General features: G+C 42.4%; 2 protein-coding genes across 11 annotated transcripts in view; one reads left to right on the top strand and one right to left on the bottom strand.

Moving 5' to 3' along the window:
* elp4 (elongator acetyltransferase complex subunit 4) overlaps window positions 1-1,273 on the bottom strand; it is a 338,294-nt gene extending 337,021 nt beyond the window's left edge. For all 3 annotated transcript variants that reach the window (XR_005944287.1, XM_041198285.1, XM_041198286.1), the window contains exon 1: window positions 1,117-1,273. Coding sequence is in view for 2 of the 3 variants with exons in the window: in XM_041198285.1 (XP_041054219.1) it covers window positions 1,117-1,252 (136 nt within the window). In the remaining variant the exon portion in view is untranslated. The remainder of the gene's footprint in view (window positions 1-1,116) is intronic.
* Window positions 1,274-1,448: 175 nt separating this feature from the next.
* immp1l (inner mitochondrial membrane peptidase subunit 1) overlaps window positions 1,449-24,862 on the top strand; it is a 165,978-nt gene continuing 142,564 nt past the window's right edge. For 3 of the 8 annotated variants that reach the window (XM_041197386.1, XM_041197379.1, XM_041197380.1), the window contains exons 1-2: window positions 1,463-1,536; window positions 6,874-6,918. The gene's annotated coding sequence lies outside the window, so the exon portion shown is untranslated. Of the gene's footprint in view, window positions 1,537-6,873; window positions 6,919-12,047; window positions 12,239-24,862 lie in introns of all 8 variants that reach the window. The other 5 variants (XM_041197385.1, XM_041197381.1, XM_041197383.1 and 2 more) reach the window with 5 other exon arrangements.

Here is a 24,862-nt window from a genome sequence, read left to right on the forward strand (position 1 = left end):
GAGATATGCATATAATTGTGTTAACAATGAACAATCTATGTTCAACCACACAAGCCTCCAGACCTCTTAGTAAGACACCAAACAACCTTGCAATGGTAACACTCTCACCTCAAGAGTCGGAAAATTGCAGGTTTAAATCCCATTCCAAGACTTGAGCATAAAAAAATCAAGGCAAGCACTACAGTACTAAGAGAATGCTGCACTATCAGAGGTGCCTTCTTTCCCATGAGACATCACAGGGAGGTAGTGGTGTAGTGGTATTGTCACAGTACTAGTAAAACAGAGGCCAAGGCTGTTGCATCATGGCAGCTGGTAGAATTTAAATTCAATGAATTAAATTAACAAAAAGACTGGAATTGAAGCTGGACTCGGAACAGTGGCCTTGAAACTGTCGATTGTTATAAAACCCATCTGGTTCCCTAATGCTCTTTCCAGAATGAATAACAGAAAAAGCATATGGAGTCTGTATGATTCCTCCTACTTTAGGGAAGGAAATCTGCAATCCTTACCCAGTCTGGCCTACATGTGACTCTTAACTGCCCCCTCAAATGACCTAGCAAGCCACTCAGTTGTAGCAAGTAGGGATGGGCAACATATGCTGGCTGGCCTTGCCTACAACAGCCACATTCCATGAATGAATTTTTAAAAAGGCCCTGTTTGCCCTACCAGTGGCACAAACGATTCAACTATTTCAAAGGGCAGAGGAATTATACCTGGTGTCCAGGCTAATAGTTATCCCTCAATCAACATCACAAAATAGAATACTCATGTTAATGTTATCTCATTGCTGCTTATGAAGCTTGCTGAGCACAAATCGGTTGCTGCTTTTCCTACAAGAGTGACTACACTTCAAAAGTACTTCATTAAATGCCGAGCACTTTGAAACGTCTGGTGGTAGTAAAAGATGGTATAAAAATTAAATTCCTGCAGGGTTGGCAACCCTCCATGGCCTAGTAGGATGAATTATGATAGGCTGAATTGCCTTGCTTGGTTATGCTGTGAGTGAAGTTGCTCTGTCTCTTTCCACCAGTTTGGCCGGGGCGGTTGAAGGTTCTTGTGTTTACAATCACCCTTCGTCTTTGGTTTGGTGGGTTTGCTGGAGCCGGGCGCACTGACCTATGATGTAGTCGAGGGACGGCACCCCAGTTGAGAGCAGCAGCTGCCCGTTACGCAGCGACGGCCGAGTCCCACGCGCTAATGCCCGTTGGCTCCGCGCCCTCCGCTGGAAACTCGTGCCGGCACACGCCGCCATCTTCCGACGGCTGCTGGCCGTGTTGCACCATGGATAAAAGATAAAGGAGGGGCGTGGTTAATACGGAAGCGTGGCAAGCGACCGCCAATCAATAGCGAACTGCGGAGTTCCATCCAATCAGGAACACCGTTCCTCACCATTAAGGCCAGAAACACTTAATAGCTTATTTCTGATTGGCCCCTCCTCCCCTTACCCTCCCCTGCTGCGTACTAACAGGGTCTTTGAGAGAGCGTGCGGTTGACATTGTTAAAGCGATGAGTTTATCTTCCGTTTAGGAAGAGAAGGTACAGATTTGTCCTTACTTATTTTAGTAGCTGATGGTATTGTTTTATACGTAATTTCTTCACAAGAGTTAGACGTTAAAGACGCCGGAACTCAAAGTTTGCCAAACGGTTACGAACTGTCAGCAGAGGCTGTTTAACCAAATGCGCATGCGTTATTTTGCTGCTGCTCCTCCTGAGTGTCGCCATCAGAAACTACAAACCCCAGAAGTGCACTTGGGGGATGCATAGGGAATGGTAGGAGTGAGATTTAGGTTCAGTAGAAAATGTATGGTTAACTGTAAATGTATTTCCAAAGTAAGAGCAACCAACTGATTCTATTATTATTTAGTTAATCGTATCCAAAAGGGGAAAAAAAACATGGAAATGAAGGGTACTAGTAAAACTTGCCTGAATTAGTCTTATATTCCTTAAAATGGAACTCCAGGATTATTGGTGCCAGCATTACTGATTTTTACTGTGATTTCACAATTTTGAACTCGTTTTTCCTTCTGGGTAGAGAATCACTTGCAATGATAAAAGCAAAATACTGCTGATGCAGGAAATCTGAAACAAAAACAGAAAATGCTGGAAAAACTCAGCAAGCCTAATAGCATCTGTGGAGAGAAAAACCGAGTTAATGTTTCGAGTCCATATGGCTCTTCTCCAGAAGCTGTTAGACCTGCTGAGTTTTTCCAGCATTTTCTGTTTTTGAATCACTTGCAATGGCTTCCCTTGCCTTTCCTGCGCTGTTATTCCTGGTGTCCCCCAAGGATCTTTCCTTGCCACCCCCCCTCCCATTTCTCATCTACATGCTGCCCCTTGGTAACATCATCTGAAATCACTGTGAATTTTCACATGTACACTGACAACAAACACCCTGCTGTGCCTCACCACCACCTCTCTTGACTCCTCCATTGTCGTAAAATCATCAGACTGCTTATTCAGCATCAGTACTGGATGAAGATAAATTTCTGCCAATGAAACATTGGAAAGGCTGAAGCCATTGTCTTCAGTGCCCACTAAAAATGTGGCAACTGTCTGAGGCTCAAAAGGACTGCTAGCAACATTCCGCCTGAGTTGAGCTTCCGACTTCATAATTGCACCATCAACACGATAATTGTACCAGACCACCTAATTCCACCTCTGTAACATCTCTGACCCTGACCCTGTCTCGGTTACTCTGCTACTGAAACCCTTAGCCATGCCTTTTTAAACTCTGGACTTAATTATTCTAATCGGCTCCTGGCTGGCGTACCACATTATACTCTCTTTAAACTAGAGGTCATCCTAAACTCTGCCGTCCATGGCCTATTTGCCCAAAGTTTACTCATCACTCCTGTGCTTGGTGAGCCAAATGGGATTGCAGTCAAGCCTTGATTTCAAAATTATCATTTTTTCTTTTCATGTCATCCCACCCTGTCTCTGAAATCTCCACTAGCCGCACAACCCTCTGAGATATCTGTGACCATCTAATTCTGCCCTCTTGAGTATGCCTGATTTTAATTCCTCCACGAATGGTAAAGCAGCCTTCAACTTATGGGCTCTAAACTCTTGAGTTCCCTCCCTAACCCTTTCCAGCTCTCTACCGCTAATAAAAGCAAGGTGCTGTAAAAACGTGGCAGGTCTGGCAGCATTGGTGGAGAGAGAAACAGAGTTAACATTTCAAGTCCAATATGACTTTTCTTCAGAACTGATTGGACTATTGGATTTGAAACATTTACTCTTTCTTTCTCCACAGATGCTGCCAGAACTGCTGAATTTTTCTAGCATTTTCTGTTTTTATTTCAGACCACCAGCATCCGCAGTATTTTGCTTTACCTCTATCTCTGTTTCCTCCTTTAAGACTCTCTAACCTCTTTGACCAACATTTTAGCCTTCTGCCTTATTGCCACATGTGGCTCAGTGCCAGGTTTTGCTTTATAATGCTCTTGTGAAGTACCTTGGGATGTTTTAGTGCAGTAAAGGATCTACACAAATGCAATTTGTTGTTGTATAGATTGAAAATGCATTTAAATATGATTGGCATAAGAACAGAAAGTGTTGGAAACACACTGCAGTTCAGGCAGCATCTAAGAAGAGACAAGTAGAATTAATGCTTCAGTTCGGTGACCTTTCATTAGCGTTCCGTTTGGATTGCGTTAATCAGAAGTCGTTTTAACCAGCTAGGTTTATGCAGCATATATTCCAAGCACAATTGCATAACAGAGTTTGCAAATCCTATTTTAAAATAGTTGGAGTTGTGTCATGCTGACTTCAAGCCCATTTATGCAAGTGGAGTTATATTTATTTTAAGAATTTCCTATATCAAGCCACATTATATAAACATTGAGTTTAATTAATCCAAAGGTAGCCTTTTTAATTCCAACTTGTTAATTTACTTTTAGTACTAAAAGATACATAGTGTAAACTTGCTGAAAATAGCGCAGGGTAGAACTTGAGCATAAGAATATATTTCAAACACTATAGGGGTGAAATTTCATATCTCCTGTTGCACAAACAGGCAGCAGTGAATTAACAGCTTGCTTTACATGCCAATCAACTCCTCCTTCCATTGAAGTCAATAGAATTTTCGTTAACTAATGTACTTTTATACAGCTGAAGTATGTAATTTGTGATTGTGATTGAATTGAATCTATTGCATGAATATTAATATTGGTTACTTGTATGCTTTTTTACCATTTTGAAATGAACTACACAAAAATTATAATAAGTAATATATTAGATTCATAGATTTTCTTATGTGTTGTAAGATTCTATCGCCTGCCATTCCTGCATTGGCTCTTTGAAAGTGTCTCAACTTAGGCCCATGTCTCAGCTTTTTGTTCCACGTTCTGCAAATTATCTCTCTTTAAGTGCAAGCCCAGTTGCCTTTTGAAAGTTCCTATTTGCAGTCTTTCAGGTAGCATGTTCCAGATCACAACAATCTTCTGAGTGAAATAATTTCTCCTCATTTCCATTCTAATTCTTTTACCACTTATTAAATCTGTGACCTCTGGTTACTGACTCATTTTTTAGAGGAAACAGTTTCTCCTTCATAATTTTGATAACCTCTGTTAGGCCTCCCTTGAATCTTCTCTACTGTAAGAACAGTCCCAGCTTCTCCAATTTAACCACATAACTAAAAGCTCTTATTCCTGGCAAACCTTCTCTGTTCTCTCTCCAAGATCCTTACGTCCATCCTAAAGTCTGGTGTCGAGAATTGTACACAATATTCCAGCTGAGGCCTAACCATTCATTAGTACAGATTTAGCGTGACTGACATGTTTTTGTATTCAATACCCTTTTTATAAAGGCAGTTATCCCATGCATTTCTTAACTGTCTTTAGGACTTTCTCTGCAAGTCCTTCAAAGATTTGTAAATGTACTCCTCAGACCTCTGGTCTTGCAACCCCCACAAAATAGTACCAGTTAGAATATACTGCTTCTCCATATAGTTTCTCCCAAAGTGTGTCACTTCACATTTACCTGCATTAAATTGCATCTGCAATGCTTCTGCTCATTTCACCAATGACCTATGTCCTCCTGAAGTCTGCTACTATCCTGCTCATTATTTATTATGTTGCCAGTTGTACAAACTTCAACATTGTACTCCCTTTACCCAAGTCCAGGTCAATTACATATAACAAGAAAAGCAATGGTCCTAATGCTGACCTCTTGGGGATCTCAGTGAATACATCTTTTCAGGCAGAAAAATCCCTTGGCCAACTACATACCATCTCATTTACATCATGTGCTTATATCTTCTATTTTCCAAATAAGTCTGTTGTGAGATACTTTATCAACTACCCTTTTGAAAGCTCTTCTTTAAACATGCGTGACACCATCTTCATCAACTCTCTCTGTTACTTCGTCAAAGAAGTAACACTGGTGAAGGATATTTTTCACTTCTCCATTATAAGGCATATGGCCTCTTTTTATTAGAAGCTTCTGCAGTATTGCTCCTGATATTTCCATTTTATGTCTTAAATCATGTATTAGGACATTTACAATAGCCAAGACCTTATTACAACATTCAAAATACAGTTTTCATAAAATTTTGTCATGGAATATGTTTTAAAATATATATCATTTTCTTATACCACGTGAGAACTGATCTACTTCAGCACAACAGTATAATCAAGTTACGCTTGGTCATGAGAGAATAAAAACCATTCTATTTCCTCAGCAATTTATTTTCTCTTTCTACTTGCCAAAAATATCACATGCAGTTTATTTTCACCACATGCCTACATGTTACAAAGGAAGGATGAAATACTTTTCAAAATAACTGACATTAAAATACATGTTTTTGGAGTAGAGTGGATGCTTAGTACCAGGATCATTTAAAAAGTACTTGAGCTTTTGAATGCTTTTTAAACCTTAAGCTTGATAAAATACTCTCCACTTGCCTGTTAGTGCAGCTGCAACAACACCCAAGCACCTGAACACCATCCAGGACAAAAGAGTCCACATGATCAGCAGCTCAACTGCCACCTTAAATATCCACACCCTCCACTACCTGTGCACTGTGACTGTAGTGTGTACCATTTACAGGATGCAGTGCAGCAACTTGCCAGTGCTTCTTTGGCAGCTCTTCTAGAATCCATGACCTCCACTACCTCAAAGGACAAGAGCATCAGGCACATGTAAAATCACCACCTCCAAATTCCCCTCCAAGCCATATGCCATCCTTTGTTGGTTATATATCATCATTCTTTAATTGTCGCTGGGTCAAAATCCTGGAATTTCTCTCCCTCCTCCACCATAACAGTATTAATAGAGCACCTTCACCACACGGACTGCAGCAGTTCAATTATAAGGTCCACCACCATCTTCTCAAGCAATAAAATCCACCTTGCCAGTGGCATCCACCTCCTGAGAATGAATATCTAAAAAGTATACACACATTCCATCTCTGTTGTGGCACCTTTATGAGAAATAATTGCATTAAGGATGTGCCTTGGGACATTTTATTGCATTAAAACATTAGATAAATATGAGTTGTTGTAGCAAATGGGTGATGTTCTGGTAATTATTACCAGTGAAAGCTGTATTATTATTTGTTCCTTTTGAATTTGTGTTGAATAAAAGTTTGTTTTGGAAATAATTTTGTGTCCACAATGGTGTACTTGCAACAAAGACCTCAGCTATATTACCACCTCAGAAGGTATTGCCTATGGAGCCTCCCCTTTGAGAACCAGGATGGACTGCATAGCCTCGCCATTGAGTTTCTTTTTTTATGTATTAAATATTGCAACTGAAATATTTGTAGTTTATTATGAGAATATTTCAGAGGTTTACTGCCATGATTCAGAAACACTTCATATTAAAAATATAAATTAACATGCATGTAATTTGTTTCAATCTTGTTATCATTAGCCACTGAATCTCAGAAACATCAAACAACTGGGAAATACGGAACTGGTAAGTAAGCTGAATATGCCATTATTTAAAATTAGCTGTTTCTGTTGCTAACTGTTACTGCTTACAATTTGAGAATTTTGGATTGGAACATGAAATTGATTCATTTTGGTAAGACGAACGTGGAGAGACAATATAAAATAAGGGGTACAACTCTAAAGGGTGTGCAGGAGCAGAGGGACCTGCGTGTATATGTGTATAAGTCATTAAAAGTGGCAGGACAGGTGCAGATAGCGTTTGATAAAGCATACAGTATCCTAGGCTTTATTAATATGGGCATAGAGTACAAGAGCAAGGAGATTATGTTGAACTTGTATAGGACATTAGTTAGATCTCAGCTGGAGTATTGTGTACAGTTCTGGGTGCCAAACTTTAGAAAAGATGTGAAAGCATTAGAGAGAGTGCAGAAGAGCTTTACAAAAATGGTTCCAGGGATGAGAAACTTCAGTTATGAAGATAGATTGGAAAAGTTAGGACTGTTCTCCTTGGCAAGGAGAAGGTTAAGAGGAGATTTGGTAGAGGCATTCAAAATCATGAGGGGGCTGGAAAGAGTAGATAGGGAGAAACTGTTCCCACTTGTAAAAGGATCGAGAATGGGGGGGAACAGATTTAGTGATTTGTGAAAGAAGCTAGTGGTTCAGGTCTGGAATGCACTGCCTGGAAGTGTGGTGGAGGCAGGTTCAATCTAGGCATTCAATAGGGCATTAGATTATAATTTAAATAAAAACAATGTGCAGGGTTGTGGGGAAAAGGCACTGAGTCACAGTACAAAAACAAAAACAGAATTACCTGGAAAAACTCAGCAGGTCTGGCAGCATCGGCGGAGAAGAAAAGAGTTGACGTTTCGAGTCCTCATGACCCTTCGACAGAACTTGAGTTCGAGTCCAAGAAAGAGTTGAAATATAAGCTGGTTTAAGGTGTGTGTGTGGGGGGCGGAGAGAGAGAGAGAGAGAGAGAGAAGTGGAGTGGGGGTGTGGTTGTAGGGACAAAGAAGCAGTGATAGAAGCAGATCATCAAAAGATGTCAACAACAATAGAACAAAGAACACATAGGTGTTAAAGTTAAAGTTGGTGATATTATCTAAACGAATGTGCTAATTAAGAATGGATGGTAGGGCACTCAAGGTATATCTCTAGTGGGGGTGGGGAGAGCATAAAAGATTTTTTTTAAAAATTTTTAAAATAATGGAAATAGGTGGGAAAAGGAAAATCTATATAATTTATTGGAAAAAAAAAGGAAGGGGGAAACAGAAAGGGGGTGGGGATGGGGGAGGGAGCTCACGACCTAAAGTTGTTGAATTCAATATTCAGTCCGGAAGGCTGTAAAGTGCCTAGTCGGAAGATGAGGTGTTGTTCCTCCAGTTTGCGTTGGGCTTCACTGGAACAATGCAGCAAGCCAAGGACAGACATGTGGGCAAGAGAGCAGGGTGGAGTGTTAAAATGGCAAGCGACAGGGAAGTTTGGGTCATTCTTGCGGACAGACCGCAGGTGTTCTGCAAAGCGGTCGCCCAGTTTACGTTTGGTCTCTCCAATGTAGAGGAGACCACATTGGGAGCAACGAATGCAGTAGACTAAGTTGGGGGAAATGCAAGTGAAATGCTGCTTCACTTGAAAGGAGTGTTTGGGTCCTTGGACGGTGAGGAGAGAGGAAGTGAAGGGGCAGGTGTTGCATCTTTTGCGTGGGCATGGGGTGGTGCCATAGGAGGGGGTTGAGGAGTAGGGGGTGATGGAGGAGTGGAGGTTTTCCACCCACGGTCATTGACAGGGCCCTCAACAGTGTCCGGCCCATCTCCAGTGCATCCGCCCTCACGCCTTCTCCTCCCTCCCAGAAACATGATAGGGTCCCCCTTGTCCTCACTTATCACCCCACCAGCCTCCGCATTCAAAGGATCATCCTCCGCCATTTCCGCCAACTCCAGCATGATGCCACCACCAAACACATCTTCCCTTCACCCCCCCCTATCGGCATTCCATAGGGATCGCTCTCTCCGGGACACCCTGGTCCATTCCTCCATCACCCCCTACTCCTCAACCTCCTCCTATGGCACCACCCCATGCCCACGCAAAAGATGCAACACCTGCCCCTTCACTTCCTCTCTCCTCACCGTCCAAGGACCCAAACACTCCTTTCAAGTGAAGCAGCATTTCACTTGCATTTCCCCCAACTTAGTCTACTGCATTCGTTGCTCCCAATGTGGTCTCCTCTACATTGGAGAGACCAAATGTAAACTGGGCGACCGCTTTGCAGAACACCTGCGTTCTGTCCGCAAGAATGACCCAAACTTCCCTGTCGCTTGCCATTTTAACACTCCACCCTGCTCTCTTGCCCACATGTCTGTCCTTGGCTTGCTGCATTGTTCCAGTGAAGCCCAACGCAAACTGGAGCAACAACACCTCATCTTCCGACTAGGGACTTTACAGCCTTCCGGACTGAATATTGAATTCAACAACTTTAGGTCGTGAGCTCCCTCCCCCATCCCCACCCCCTATCTGTTTCCCCCTTCCTTCTTTTTCCCAATAAATTATATAGATTTTCCTTTTCCCACCTATTTCCATTATTTTAAAAAAAAAATTTTAAATCTTTTATGCTCTCCCCACCCCCACTAGAGCTATACCTTGAGTGCCCTGCCATCCATTCTTAATTAGCACATTCGTTTAGATAATATCACCAACCTTAACTTTAACACCTATGTGTTCTTTTGTTCTATTGTTGTTGACATCTTTTGATGATCTGCTTCTATCACTGCTTGTTTGGCCCTACAACCACACCCCCACTCCACTTCTCTCTCTCTCTCTCTCTCTCTCTCTCTCTCTCTCCACCCCCCACACACACACCTTAAACCAGCTTATATTTCAACTCTTTCTTGGACTCGAACTCAAGTTCTGTCGAAGGGTCATGAGGACTCGAAACGTCAACTCTTTTCTTCTCCGCCGATGCTGCCAGACCTGCTGAGTTTTTCCAGGTAATTCTGTTTTTGTTTTTGTTTCGGATTTCCAGCATCCGCAGTTTTTTTGTTTTTATCACTGAGTCACAGTGCTTTTTTGGAGAGCTAGTGCAGACACAGTGGGCCAAATGGCCTCCTTCTGCACTGTAACAATTCTAGGACTTTGTAATAAGGGAGAATATTGGTAGTTAGCCGTTTTGAACCCAAACGTCACATTTGGATTTTCTCAGACTTCAAATATTTCAAATTAGAGCATGAATACAAATTATAGTTAATAACATAAATAGGGTAGAGTTTTTGCTTCAGGATCAATTGGGAATTCTAGCTATTCACAATGTATATTAGTGATTTAGATGAGGGAACTAACTGTAATATCTTCAAATTTGCATATGACACAAAGCTGGGTGAGCTGTGAGTAAGATGCAGAGATTCTTCAGTGTGATTTGGATAAGCTGAGTGAGTGGGCAAATGCATGGCAGATGCAGTATAATGTGGAAAAATGTGAGGTTATCCACTTTGGTAGCAAAAACATGAAGGCAGATTATTATCTGAATGGCTATAAATTAAGAGAGGGGAATGTGCAACGAGACCTGGGTGTCCTCGTACACCAGTCGCTGAAGGTAAGCATGCAGGTGCAGCAGGTGGTAAAGAAGGCTAAGAGTATGTTCGCCTTCATGGCAAGAGGATTCGAGTGCAGGAGCAGGGATGTCTTGCTGCAGTTATACAGGGCCTTGGTGAGACCACACCTGTAATATTGTGTGCAGTTTTGGTCTCCTCATCTGAGGAAGAATGTTCTTGCTATAGAGGGAGTGCAGCGAAGGTTTACCAGACTGATTCCTGGGATGGCGGGACTGACATATGAGGAGAGATTGAGTCAGTTAGGATTATATTCACTGGAGTTCAGAAGAATGAGGGGGAGATCTCATAGAAACCTATAAAATTCTAACAGGACTAGAGAGGATAGATGCAGGAAGGGTGTTCCCGATGGTGGGGGAGTCCAGAACCAAGGGTCACAGTCTGAGGATACGGGGTAGACCATTTAGGACTAAGATGAGGAGAAATTTCTTCACCCAGGGAGTGGTGAGCCTGTGGAATTCGCTACCACAGAAAGTGGTTGAGGCCAAAACATTTTCTGTTTTCAAGAAGGAGTTAGATATAGCTCTTGGGGCAAAAGGGATTAAAGGATATGGGGAGAAAGCAGGAGCAAGCTATCAAGTTGGATGATCAGCCATGATCATAATGAATAGCGGAGCAGGCTCGAAGGGCTGAATGGCCTACACCTGCTCCTGTTTTCTATGTTTCTATGAATATGCAAAATACATTTGAAATGTCCCTTGATTGAGCTACTGAAGTTGCTGATAAAATTCATTTTCACAGTCACAAATGTAAAATCTTCAATGTGCATTCGGACAGATAATAGAGCAAATTGTTTATTTTCCCATTTCAATTTAAAAACTATTCCTTGCTGTATATAAGAGTGGTAAGCTAATGCAATTTTATTATTACAACTGAAGATGGGTTTATCATCAAAAGTAAGCAATTTTTATTAAGTATCTAGTCCTCCATCAGTGAGTAGCCTTGTGTTAAATCACTGAAAATGACTTTAAAGACTACATTGAACCTTTTAAAAGTTTCATATGCACTAGTCAGTTTCTTCGTCCATTAAATATTTTTTGGTATGAAAAGCTTTTTAAAACTTGCCTATCAATGCCTATGCGCCTAAGAAAATGAATGCATTTTGAAGAACCTTCTGGAATCAGCGTAATTGACTAGAAATTTGGAATTTCAACCAGGGTTTGTAGGGTTGGGGGACGCTGGCATGAGCAGTTTTGTGGATGGACCCTGCTCTGGAATGAATTGAAATTTAAAATCTTAAAACAAGTGTAAAAGATTGTGAAAGCATGAACTTAAGTAGTTTGGGGTATATCTCACTCGTGTTTAAAATTCACTGATCTTTTTCACTAGTTTGGATGATTTTGCCTGGATTGCGCTAATATTGCTAGCATAAACAAGCGGAAACTCTACCCTCTTGTTTACCCTCTCAGATATGTGTATTAATATACTGCATTGAATCATGTACCATGGCCTACCAGCACATGTCAAATTTCAAGTAGCACATTTTGTCACACATGCATGCATTCTGTCACTCTTGTACCCGATTGGGCTAAATTTCATATTCATAAATCAGCAGTAAATCACAAGGCGAAAAGTAGGCACCAATTGCTGAGCAGGAATGAAAGCCACCAATCAAGTACAAGGAGATGGAAACTACTAATACACAATTAGCAGTGAGTAGACAGCTATTAATACAACAGCTAGCAAGGCACAGAAGAAGAATAAATGAAGTCAGTCAAAATATTTTTGCAAATTCTGTCACAAGTAAGTAACATGATGTATTATTAAAAGTAAGGTTTATAACATAATAAACACTTTAAAAAGTTCATAAGTAAATTAGTAAACATGTTGTCTATTTTATATTTGAAATGCCTGCATAAACATTTCCCTTCGGTTTTCCCCAAGTCCTTGAATGAAGAGGCTCAATCAAATAGCAGACTCTCAGAATGCATTAGTGTCACTCTGTCTATCACAGGGGACTGAATGCCCAAAATATATCTGTGTCGACGTATGTCACCTTGATGGACTAGAATACACAGAAAGCAATTAAAGCTGCCACTTTCTCCTCAATTTAATACAGTACTGGAAGGGTGCATATAAACTGGTGCTTGAAATGTGTATATAAACTGGAAGTCCTTCTGAAAGCCCAGTCATAGGGCTGAATTATACAAGGTGCCAGATTCCTCTACTCTTCCAGCTAAAAAGTCACAGGGGAGTCTGCTGACAGTAACATCGGCTGCCCCACAGCCATTTAATGCCTAATTGACCTTTAACAGATTTGAGGCAGAGCTTCTGCCTTTCTTGATCAGGAAGTCCTGCCACAGAGAGCTGCTAGCCAGTCAGAGGCCAGCAGTTCTCCAGAACTTCAGGGCAGGGGTGTGTGGTATTTGGTCGGGATTTGGCTAAGTGTGTGGAGGTCTCAATGGGTGCCATACTGGCAGGCCCTGATGAAGTGAGGGGCGGGTGCAGGGTTCTGGGTTTTGTGAGGTCATGTGGGGTCTGGCAACCTACTGGGGTGGGAATATAAAACCTTGGGGGTGCCCTCCAGTGGACCAAGGTGGCCTGTTAAGGAGGAACCCTCCTGTGCCCACCACCAGCCCACGCAGGTGAATTGCTGGGCTGGACGCTTGGCGTGAGCCTTTCTTGCCACCAGTTAAATTTCAGTGGATTAATTAATTGCCCACTCAAGGGCCTTAATGGGCCCACTGGCTGCCAGGCTACCTGACACAACCCCCACTTCTGGTACAATTGTGGAGGGGGCAGGGGTGGGCGGGTAGACAGCGGGACGTCTGAACGAGCCCCCCCTCCCCTTCAAACCTGTCGGCAGGGAAGCGTAAAATCCAGCCCACAGTGTACAAAAGTTTCGTGATTTCAATGCACATTCCAATTTTCTGAATAAACAACAAAAAAAGTCTCTCATCTTTTGATTCTTGATTTCCTGGACCAGATTTCCCAGACAAAGATGAGAGACTCTTTTTGTTGTTTATTCAGAAAATTGGAATGTGCATTGAAATCACCAAACTTTTTTACACTGTGGGCTGGATTTTACGCTTCCCTGCCGACAGGTTTGAAGGGGAGGGGGGGCTCGTTCAGACGTCCCGCTGTCTACCCGCCCACCCTTGCCCCCTCCACAGTTGTACCAGAAGTGGGGGTTGTGTCAGGTAGCCTGGCCGCCAGTGGGCCCATTAAGGCCCTTGAGTGGGCAATTAATTAATCCACTGAAATTTAACTGGTGGCAAGAAAGGCTCACGCCAAGCGTCCAGCCCAGCAAAAGAATCAATTGGGAAAATTGACTTTTATTTGCTGTTGATCTTCATCTTTTGCTGTTGACCTTTTTCCTTCAGATGTTGATCTCAGAGTAAAAGATACCCCAGGAAACAGTGACAACAATATGGTAGAATTTAGCAGTCAGTTTGAGAGTGAGAAACCTGGGTCGGAAATAACTGTGCTAAACTTAAATAAGGGTAATTACAAAGGAATGAGGTAGAGTTGGCTGGAGTGGACTGGGATAGGATTTTAGCAGGAAAAAACGGTTGATGAACAATGACAGACATTTAAGAAAAAAGTTCCTGACTCACAACAAAGATATATCCCAGTGAGGAAGAAGGATTCAAGGAAGGGGATAAACTAACCATGGTTAACCAAGGAAGTTAAAGATAGTATCAAATTAAAAGAAAAACAATACAATGTGGCAAAGATTAGTGGTAAGCCAGAGGATTGAGAAAGTTTTAAAAACCAGCAAATGATGACCAAAAAAAAGGGAGAAAATAAACTTTGAGAGTAAACCAGCAAGTAATATAAAAATTGACAGTAAGAGCTTCCTCAGATATATAAAAAGGAACAGAGAGAACAAAGTGAACATAGGCCTCTTACAGAATAAGGCTGGGGAAATAATGGGGAACCAGGAAATGGCAGAGGAGTTGAATAAATACTTTGCTTCAGTCTTCACAGTAGAAGACACTAATAACATTCTAATACTAAATAATCAAGGGGCAAAAGACCGGGAGGAAATAAATACAATAACTATCACTAGAGAAAAAGTACCAGGGAAACTAATGGGGCTAAAGGCCGATAAGTCCCCTGGACCTGATGGGTTGCATCCTAGGATATTAAAGGAAGTAGCTACAGAGATAGTGGATGCACTGGTAGTAATCTTCCAAGAATCCTTAGATTCTGGAAAAGTCCCAGAGGATTGGAAAACTACCAATTTAACATCCTTATTTACAAAAGGGAGGGAAATAAAAAACATAATTATAGGCTAGTTAGCTTCACACCTGTTATTGGGAAAATGTTAAAGTCTGTTATAAAGGAAGTAATTGCAGAACATTTAGAATTACATAATCTAATCAAGCAGAGTCAGCATGGCTTCATGAATGGGAAATCATGCCTGACAAACTTATTAGAATTCTTTGAAGAGGTAACTAGCAGGATAGATAAAGGGGAACCAGTAGATGTAATATATTTGGCTTTCCAAAAGGCATTCGATAAGGTACAGCATATAAGGCTACTTAATAAGATAAGAGCCCATGGTGTTGGGGGGGTAATACCTTAGCACGGATAGAGGATTGGCTAACTAATAGAAGACAGAGTTGGGATAAGGGGGGCATTTTTGGGATGGCAACCTGTAACTAGTGGAGTGCCATAGGGATCAGTGCTGGAGCATCAATTATTTATAATATATATTAATGACTTAGGTGAGGGAAGTGAACGTACTATTACCAAATTTGCAGATGATACAAAAATAGGTGGGAAGGCAAGTGGTGGAGATAACTCAAGGAGTCTACAGATGGATATAGACAGGTTAAGTGAATGGGCAGAAAAGTGGCAGATGGAATATACTGTGGGAAAATGTGAGATTTTGCACCTTGGCAGGCAGAATAGAGAAGCTGACTATTATTTAAATGAAGAAAGACTGCAGAAGGCTGCAGCACAGAAGGATTTGGGAGTCCTTGTGCATGAATCCCAAAAAGCTAACATACAAGTTCAACAGGTAATAGGGAAGGCAAATGGAATGTTGGCCATTAATTCAAAGGGAATGGGGTATAAAAATAGGGAAGTCTTGCTAAAAGTCTACAAGGTACTAGTTAGACCACACCTAGAATACTGTGAACAGTTCTGGTCCCCTTACCTAAGATAAGATATACTGGCATTGGAGGCAGTCCGGAGAAGGTTCACTAGGTTGATCCTGGGTATGGAGAGATTGAGTAGGTTGGGCCTGTACTCATTGGAGTTTAGAAGAATGAGAGGGGACCTTAGTGAAACACAATAAGATTGTTAGGGTGCTTGACAGGGTAGTTGGTGAGAGGTTGTTTCCCCTTGTGGGAGAGTCGAGGACCAGAGGGCATAATCTGAGAGTAAGGGGTCGCCCTTTTAAAACAGAGATGAGGAGGAATTTCTTCTCTGAGGGTAATTAATCTGTCGAATGTTTTACTGCAGAGGCTGTAGAAACTGGGTCGTTAAGCATGTTCAAGGCTGAGATAGATTTTTAATCAGTAAGGGAATCAAGGGTTATGGGGAAAAGGCAGGAAAGTGGAGTTGAGGATTATCAGATCAGCCATGATCTCATTGAATGGTGGAGCAGACTTGATGGGCCAAATGGTCTACTTCTGCTCCTATGTCTTATGGCCTTATAGGCATTGCTGGTAGGGTCGACATCTATTATCCACCCCACACATGTGGCTTGCTTGGCCATTGCAAAGAGTAGTTAAGAGCCAGCCACATAGTTGTGCGTCTGGAGACACATTATAGGCTCAGACTGGGTTAAGGTTGGCAGATTTCCTTCCTTGATATTCGTGAATCAGATGGGTTTCTGTGACAGTCTGGTAGCTTAAGTGGTCACCATTCTTGATTATAGCTTTTTACTCAGATATTTATATAAGTAACTGAAATTAAATTTCCCATCTATTAAGTTGATTAAATCAACTGGTTGAATTGTCTCTGACTAAATGCAAAATAGCAAGAAAATACATTTTGCTGTAAGTACCAGGTATCTTCTTCCAATTGGCACTTATTGTTGTATTCTTAGCTTTCAGCATAGAAAGAAATATTAAATAAGGAATTATATATAAAAAACCACTTTTGTTCTTTTCACAGAATAATAGACAGCTGTGAAATTCAATCACTAATTCATAAATAAAGATGTTAATCCCATTAATAAAAGTACAATTTATCTTACTCATTTATTTTAAGTCTGTCCCTCTGTCATCCTCTAAATGGGCTAACTGCCCTGACTGTTATAAAAAAAATAAGTCTTACTCACGATAAGCAACCCTACAGGAAATCTAGGAGTAATACAGGGAGAATTTTGAATCTAATGATCATTTACTGTAAGCTCCACATGTCAAATCTTGTTGATTTGCTACTGTTTTCTGTGCTCCCCCTGGCCTCTTGTGCCTGTCTTCATTGCACCATCATTGGCAGTTGTGCTCACAGCTGTCTAGGCCCTAAACTCTGCAATTCCCTCCCTAAATCTTTTAGCCTATTTCGATCCCTTCCCCCACCCCACCCCCACTAGGGCTATCTGTACCTTGCTCGTCCTGCTTTCTACCCTTATTGTCACCTATTAGCACATTCCTTAGATAATATCACCACCTTCAACACCTCTTTGTCCTTTTTTCTATGACATCTTTTGGCTATCTCCACCTATCACTGGCCCTCTATCCAGCTCTACTTGTCCCACCCACCCCCCCCCTTAAACCAGCTTATATTTCACCTCTCTTCTCTTTTTCCTTAGTTCTGTTGAAGAGTCATATGGACTCGAAACGTTAACTATGTTCCTCTCCGCAGATGCTGTCAGACCTGCTAAGTTTTTCCAGGTATTTTTATTTTTGTTTTGGATTTCCAGCATCCGCTGGAAATTTGCTTTTACCCTCCCTAAATCTCTCCACCTTCCCCCTTCTTTAAGTGGATTGGGGGTGGGGTTGCAGCTGCAGCTGAGAGAGTGGAGTGGGGTGCTGTCAGAGCTGTGAGAGCGTGCCAACAGGTGGAGAGCATGTACTGCACATTCGCAAAATTTAAAAGTCTCAATTACAGGACAAACAGCATCCTAGTGTCACGCAGCCCAGAACACTGGACTCAGATTCAGGACAATCCCTTAAAATAAGGGAGGGTTGGTCACTCTGGAATGTGTTAATCGAAGTAAGGAAGTTGCCCAGAAAATCATTTGCTCTAATGTTACATTGTGAATTGTATGACATAACACCCCTGTTGTTAGAACAATATTTCTAAAATGGGAAAACATCCAAGGTGTAATCAAAACAAATGGTAATTGAACCAAATGATAGGCACCCAAAAGCTTCTCAAAGATATCTGTTTTAAGGAAGATCTTAAAGGATGAGAGGGAGGTGATGAGATGAAGAGGTTTAGGGATCAAATTCCAGAGCACAGCGTTTAGGCATTTGAAGGCATGGTTACGAATGGTGGAAGGGTGGTAGAGGCTGTAAAAAACGCCAGATTGGAGGCATTGATTATCTGAACGGGAGAATTGTTAGGCTGGAGGATGTTATAAAAGCAGGAAGGGGAAAGGCTTGAAGGTACTTAAACATAGGGAAAAGAATTTGAAATTGGAGGACTGGAAAGGAGGACAGTGTGATGGAGGGGTAGTACTTGATGTAGGATAGCATACTGACTGCAGAGTTCTTGGATGAGCTGAAGTTTGTAGAAGGCAGAGTGTCAGAATGTTGGCCATGAGAGCATTGGAATAGTGATGTTAGGTGGTGACCACCACTTTCAGTGGCAGATGTTTGAGTTGGTTGACCATTTGTGGGTGAGGTCTCAGGCTCACATAAAATGTCAAAGTAGTGAAAACTCTGCTAAGGGGCCAGAGTGGAGCCTGGAATAAGACAGATTTTCTTATAACTCCCATTGAGCAATGCCGCACAAGAACTGCTAATTATAGTACATTCAAATCTTGTTTAGCACCCAGTCCTTATTTATGTGCTTATTTTTGCCATACTTTTACCATAATGTTTTTGCTTTTGGCTGAACCATTAAATTAAGGTCTCATTTGTCTGCTTTGCTAATGGAATAGTAATCCAGAAGCCTGCACTAATGATACAGAGATCTGAGTTCAAATCTCTGGGAAACTGGGGAATTTAGTTCAGTTAATGAAATAAATCTGGAATTAAAAGGCTAATATCAGTAAAGGTGATCATGAAACTACTGGATTATCCCGAAAACGCATCTGGTTCACGAAAGACCTTCACAGATGGAAATCTGCCTCCACCCAGACTCCAGACCCACAGCAATGTGGCTGACTGTTAACTGCCTTCTGAAATGGCCACTTGTTTGATTCAAATCGTTGTAAGAAACAGTGAGATTAAAACCGGATGGAAAACCTGGCATCAGCAGCAACTTACATTAAAGCACCTTTAACATAATAAAACATGCCAAGGTGTTTCACAGGAGCATTATCAAGCAAAATACAACACTGAGCCACGTAAGGGCATATTCGTTCAGATGTCCAAAAGCTTGGTCAAAGAGGTAGGTTTTAAGGGGCATCTTAAAGGAGTAAAGTAAAGCAGAGAGGTGTAGGGAGGGAATTTCAGAGCTTAGGGCTTAGGGAAACTGAATAGGGTTGCCAACTGTGATTAATGTATACCTGGAAGCTTCATCACATGACTTGCTCCCATGTTTCAGCCATTTTTCGGCCAACACACCCATCCTTGTGATGCACTGGCTTCCTATGCCAGTCGGAAAGCAAAAAAACTCATTAGCCTTTTGGATAATGCAGCTAAGCAGCCTTTTTCCCCCATGTTCAATATTTTTTATATCTAGTAAGGAGAAATTTCAAAGAAAATGAAAAATCAATCTTTTTTAATGTCCCAATGATTTTACTCCAGGATTGCACACAATAGTGTCCTGCAGATTGACCTTCAATTCCTGGAGACTCCAGGCCAATTCTGGATGTTCGGCAACCCTAGAACTAAAGGACTGGCCACCAATGGTGGAGCTGTTAAGATTGGAGATGCTCAACAGGCCAGAATTAGATGAGCAAATGTATAGGGAGACTGTAGTGTAGTTTTTTTTTATTCATTCATGGGAGATTTGGGCTTCACTGGCTGGGCCAGCATTTATTGTCTACCCCTTGTTGCCCTTGAGAAGGTGATAGTGAGCTGCCTTTTTGAACTGCTGCAGTCCATGTGGTGTAGGTACACCCACAGTGCTGTTAGGAAGGGAATTCCAGGGTTTTGACCCGGCGACCATGAGGAATGACAATATATTTCTAAGTCAGGATGGTGAGTGACTTGAAGGGGAAGTTCTGGTTGGTGTTATTCCCAATTATCTGCTGCCCTTGTTCTTTTAGATGGTAGTGGTCGTGGGTTTGGAAGGTGCTGTTGAAGGAGCCTTGGTGAATTCCTGCAGTGCATCTTGTAGATGATGCACACTGCTGCTACTGTGCATCAGGTGGAGGGAGTGAATGTTTGTGAATGTGGTGCTAATCAAGCGTGCTGCTTTGTCCTGGACAGTATCAAGCTTCTTAAGTGTTGTGGGAGCTGCACTCATCCAGGCAAGCGGGGAGTATTCTGTCACACTCCTGACTTTTCGATGGTGGACAGACTTTAGGGTGTCAGGAGGTGAGTTACTCATTGCAGGATACCTAGCCTATATAGTTAATTCTGTTCCGTTTCTGGTCAATGGTAACCCCCAGGATGTTGATTGTGGAGGATTGAGGATGATAATATCATTGAACATCAAGGGGCCATGGTTGGACTCTCTTGTTGGAAATGGTCATTGCCTGACCCTTGTGTGGTGCAAATATTACTTGCCACTTGTCAGCCCAAGCTTGGATTTGTCCAGGTCTTGCTGCATTTGGGCATGGACTGCTTCAGCATCTGAGGAGCCATGAATGGTGCTGAACATTGTGCAATCATCAGCAAACATCCCCACTTCTGTCCTTATGATGGAAGGAAGGTCATTAAAGCAGCTAAAGATGGTGATGAAGTGGTGATGTCATTGGGCTAGCAATCCAAAGGCCCAGGCTAATATTCTGGGAATGTGGGTTCAAAAGCTATTCTTGGTAATGGTGATCATGAAACTACCATCTATTGTCATAAAAACCGATCTGGTTCACTAAAGTGCTTTAGGGAAGGAATCTGCCATTCTTACCTTTTCTGGCCTACATGTGACTCCAGACCTACAGCAATGTGATTTACTCTTAACTGCCTTCTGAAACTGCCACTCAGTTCAAGGGCAATTAGGGATGGCAACAAATGCTGGCCTTGCCAGCATTGCCCACATCACATGAAAGAATAAAAAATATTTTAAAATCTGGCCGGAAGCTCACCTCAGGGTCAAATGTGACACCAAGGTTGCAAACAGATTAGTTTAATCTCAGACTGTTGCTAGGGAGATGAATGGCGTTGGTAACTAGGGAACAGAGCTTGGAGCAGAGACCAAAAACAATGGTTTCAGTCTTCTCAATATTTAATTGGAGGAAATTTCTACTCATCCAGTACTGGATGTTGGATCTTGTTGGATCTCATTTTGGATGATGGATGTCTTAGCACCAAATATAAGAAAGGCACACCCAACCCAGTCAGCCCTGCAATGTCATCCTCATGAGCATCTGGGGCAAAATTGAGAGCGTTGCCTCACAGACTAATCATGCAACAGCTTACATAGGCTGCCATGTTTTCTACATTACAACAGTGATTACATCTCAATAAGTACTTAATTAGCTGTAAAGTGCTTTGAGATGTCCAGTTGTCATGAAAGGTGCTATATAAATGCAAATCTTACTTTCTTTCTTTCTTTCTAGTCACACTCACCAAATCATACCTTTAAGCCAATGTCTCGGAGTTCTTCATCTCCATCCCTAGGTATGTAATTCCATCAGTACAGTGGGGAGGGAATGGCCCCGGGAGTCCTCAACATTGATTCTGGACCCCATAAAGTCACAGGTCAAACATTGGCATGGAAGGCTCCTGCTGATTAGCACAGCGCATTCCCTCAGCTGATGAATCAGTACTCTTCCATGTTAACCACCATTTCAAAAAAGCACTGAGGATAGCAAGATCACACTCTCGTTGGGGGTGTTGATGCCCATCAACAAGAATGATTCGGTAGCACCACTACTGACCAAGCCACCTGAGTCCTGAAGGACATATCTGCCAGACTGAGCCTGTGGCAGGTGGTGAGAGAACCAACGAAGGAAAAGCCTACTTCATTTCATCCCAACCAATCTACCTGTCAGTGATGCATCTATCCATGATAGTATTAATAGGAGTGACCCTTGCAAGGCCCTTGTGGAGACAAAGTCCTGTCTTCACACTGACGACACCCTCCATTGTGTTGTGTAGCACTACCATTGTGCAAAATAGGATAGATACAGAACAGATCTAACAACTGAAAACTGGTCATCCATGAGGAGCTATGGGCCATCAGCAGCAGCAGCAGACTGTATCCAACCACAATCGGTAACCTCATGATCTGGCATATCCACAAATCTATCATTACCATCAAGCCAGAAGATCAACTTTGTTTCAATAAGAATATAGAAAAGCATGTCAAGAGCAGCACCAGGCACACCTAAAAATGAAGTGCCAAGCTGGTGAAGCTACAATGTAGGACTACATGTATGTGAAACAGTGGAATAAGCATGCTGTAGACAAAACAAAGTGATCCTACAGCCAGTGGATCAGATCAAAGCTCTACAGTCCTTCCACGTCAAGTTGTAAATGATGGTGGACAGTTTAACGGGAGGAGGAGGGTCCATGAACACCCTCATTTTCCGTGATGGCAGAACCCAGCATAAGTGCAACGGACAAGGCTGAACTTTTGCAGCCATCTTCAGCTGGAAGTGCTGAGTGGATAATCAATTTTGGCCTCCTCTAAAAATCCCCACAGTCACAGATGCCAGTCTTCAACTAATTGGATTCAATTCACAATGATATCAAGAAATAGCTGAGCGCACATCTGGTTGTTAATGGTGGTGGACAATTAACTCACTGAAAAAGGAGGCCCCACAAGTATACCCATCCTCAATTCTGGCAATACCAAGCACTTGAGTGCAAAAGACAAGGCTGAAGTATTTGCAGGAATTCACCAAGGTTCCTTCGACAGCATCTTCCAAACCCACAACCACTACAATCTAAAAGGACAAGGGCAGCAGATAGATGGGAACATCACCACCTAGAAGTACCCCTCCAAGTCACTCACCATCCTGACTTGGAAATATATTGCTGTTCCTTCACTGTCGCTGGGTCAAAATCCTGGAATTGCCTGGAACAGCACTGTGGGTGTACCCACACCACATGGACTGCAGTGGTTCAAGAAGGCAACTCACCACCACCTTCTCATGGGCAACTAGGGATGGGCAATAAATGCTGGCCCAGCCAGCAAAGCTCACGTCCCATGAATGAGTTTTTAAAAAGCGATTTTAATCCAGAAGTGCTGAGTGGATGATCCATCTTGGCCTCTTCCTGAGGTCCCCAGCATCACAGATGCCGGATTTCAGCCAATTCAATTCACTACGCGTATTATTAAAAACCAGCTGAAGACACTGGATGCAGCAAGGCTATGGGCCCTGACAACATCCTGGCTGTAGTGCTGAAGATTTATACTCCAGAACTAGCCATGCCTCTAGACTAGCTGTTCCAGTACAGCTACAACTCTGGCATCTACCCAACAATGTGGAAAATTGCCCAGGTACGTCCTGTTCACAGAAAACATGACAAATCCAATCTGACCAATTACTAACCCATCAGTTTACTGGCAGTCATCAGCAATTGGTGGTGGCTATCAAGCGGTATTTACTCCGCAATAACCTGCTCATTGTTACTCAGTTTGGGTTCCATTCAGCTCCAGACCACGCTACCATGTTAATACAAACATGGACTAAAGAACTGAACTTCAGAGCGACATGATTGTTCCTTGACATCAATGTAGCGTTTTACCGAGTATAACATCAAGCAGCCCCACTAAAATTAAAGATAATTGGAATCAGGGAACATTCTGCTCTGGCTGCAGTTTATAATAATTAACATATCTTTGTAATTCTTTCGAGTACAAACACGTTTCCATCTGTTTCAGATGAAGTTACATTGTTTCATAGTTTGCCATTGTGAGATTTGAACTCTTGATCTTAGGGTTACAAACCCAGTACCATAACCACTTGGCTATTTAGGCAGTTAGACCTACCACAATGGAAGTTGATTATGGTCGTTGGAGCAACAATCATCACAGCTCAAGGACATTGTTACAAGAGTTGCTCAATGCAGTATCCTAGGCCCAACTGTATTCAGCTGCTAAATCAATGACCATCCCTTCATCATAAGGTCAGAATTGGAGATGATCCCTGATGCAACAAGTCCTAGACAGCATTCAGGCTTGGGCTGATAAATGGCAAGTAATGCTTATGCCCCAGAAGTGGCAGTCAACAATTATCTCCCACTGGGAGAGTTTAACCACCACCCCAAACTGTTTAGCCACATTATAGCCACTGAATTCCCCCCCCCACCATCCATGTCCTGAGGGTCATCATTGATCAGAAACTTTGCAGGTGAGAGGCTGGGTATTCTGTGGCAAGTAATTCACCTCTGGACTTTTCAAAGCCTTACCTTCATCTACAAGGTACAAACCAAGTGTGTGATGGAATAATCTCCACCAGCCTGGATGAGTACAACTCCACCAGCACTTGAGAAGCTAGATACCATCCAGAACAAAACAGTCCAGTTGAGTGGTACTCCATCCACCAGCTTAAACATTCACATTCTCCAGCAACAATGCACGTGGCCACAGTGTGCATCATCTACAAAAGCAATGCAGTAACTAGCCAATCATCCTTCAAGAGCACCGTCGAAACAGTGACCTCTACCATCTAGAAGAATAAGGGCAGCAGGCACATGGAAATGCCACCACCCTGCAAGTTCCCCTCCAAACCACACACCACCCTGATTTGGAAAAATATTGCTGTTCATTGTTGCTGGGTCAAAGTCCTGGAATTTCCTGCCTAACAGCATTGTGGGTGTACCTACAATGGTCTGCAGTAGTTCAAGAAAGCGACTCACCATCGCCTTCTCCTAGAATGGGTAGGAAGTGCTGCCCTTGCCAGCAACATGCACATCCCAGGAACGAATGAAAAAAATATCATGACACTATTCAAAGAAGATCAGAGGTCTCTCAGTATTTGGGCAACATCCCTTCTTGAATCAAAACCATAAAAAGACACTAGTTATTGATCTGGTGGCTCTTTGTGGAATTTTGCTGTGTGCCAAAGTTATTGGGCAGAATTTTGCCCTTGATGGGTGGGCGGGCCTGACCGACTCAACAGTGGCGGGCGGGCAGCCGATCGCTGCTGCCGAAACAGGCCCTGTTTCGTTAAGTGGGTGGGCCAATTAAGGCCTGCCCAGCGGGCCGCCCGACGGGAAGCGCTATGCACGTGAAAGA

This window comes from Carcharodon carcharias, chromosome 10 (assembly GCF_017639515.1).
Source record: "Carcharodon carcharias isolate sCarCar2 chromosome 10, sCarCar2.pri, whole genome shotgun sequence".
NCBI classification, from domain to species: Eukaryota; Metazoa; Chordata; class Chondrichthyes; order Lamniformes; family Lamnidae; genus Carcharodon; species Carcharodon carcharias.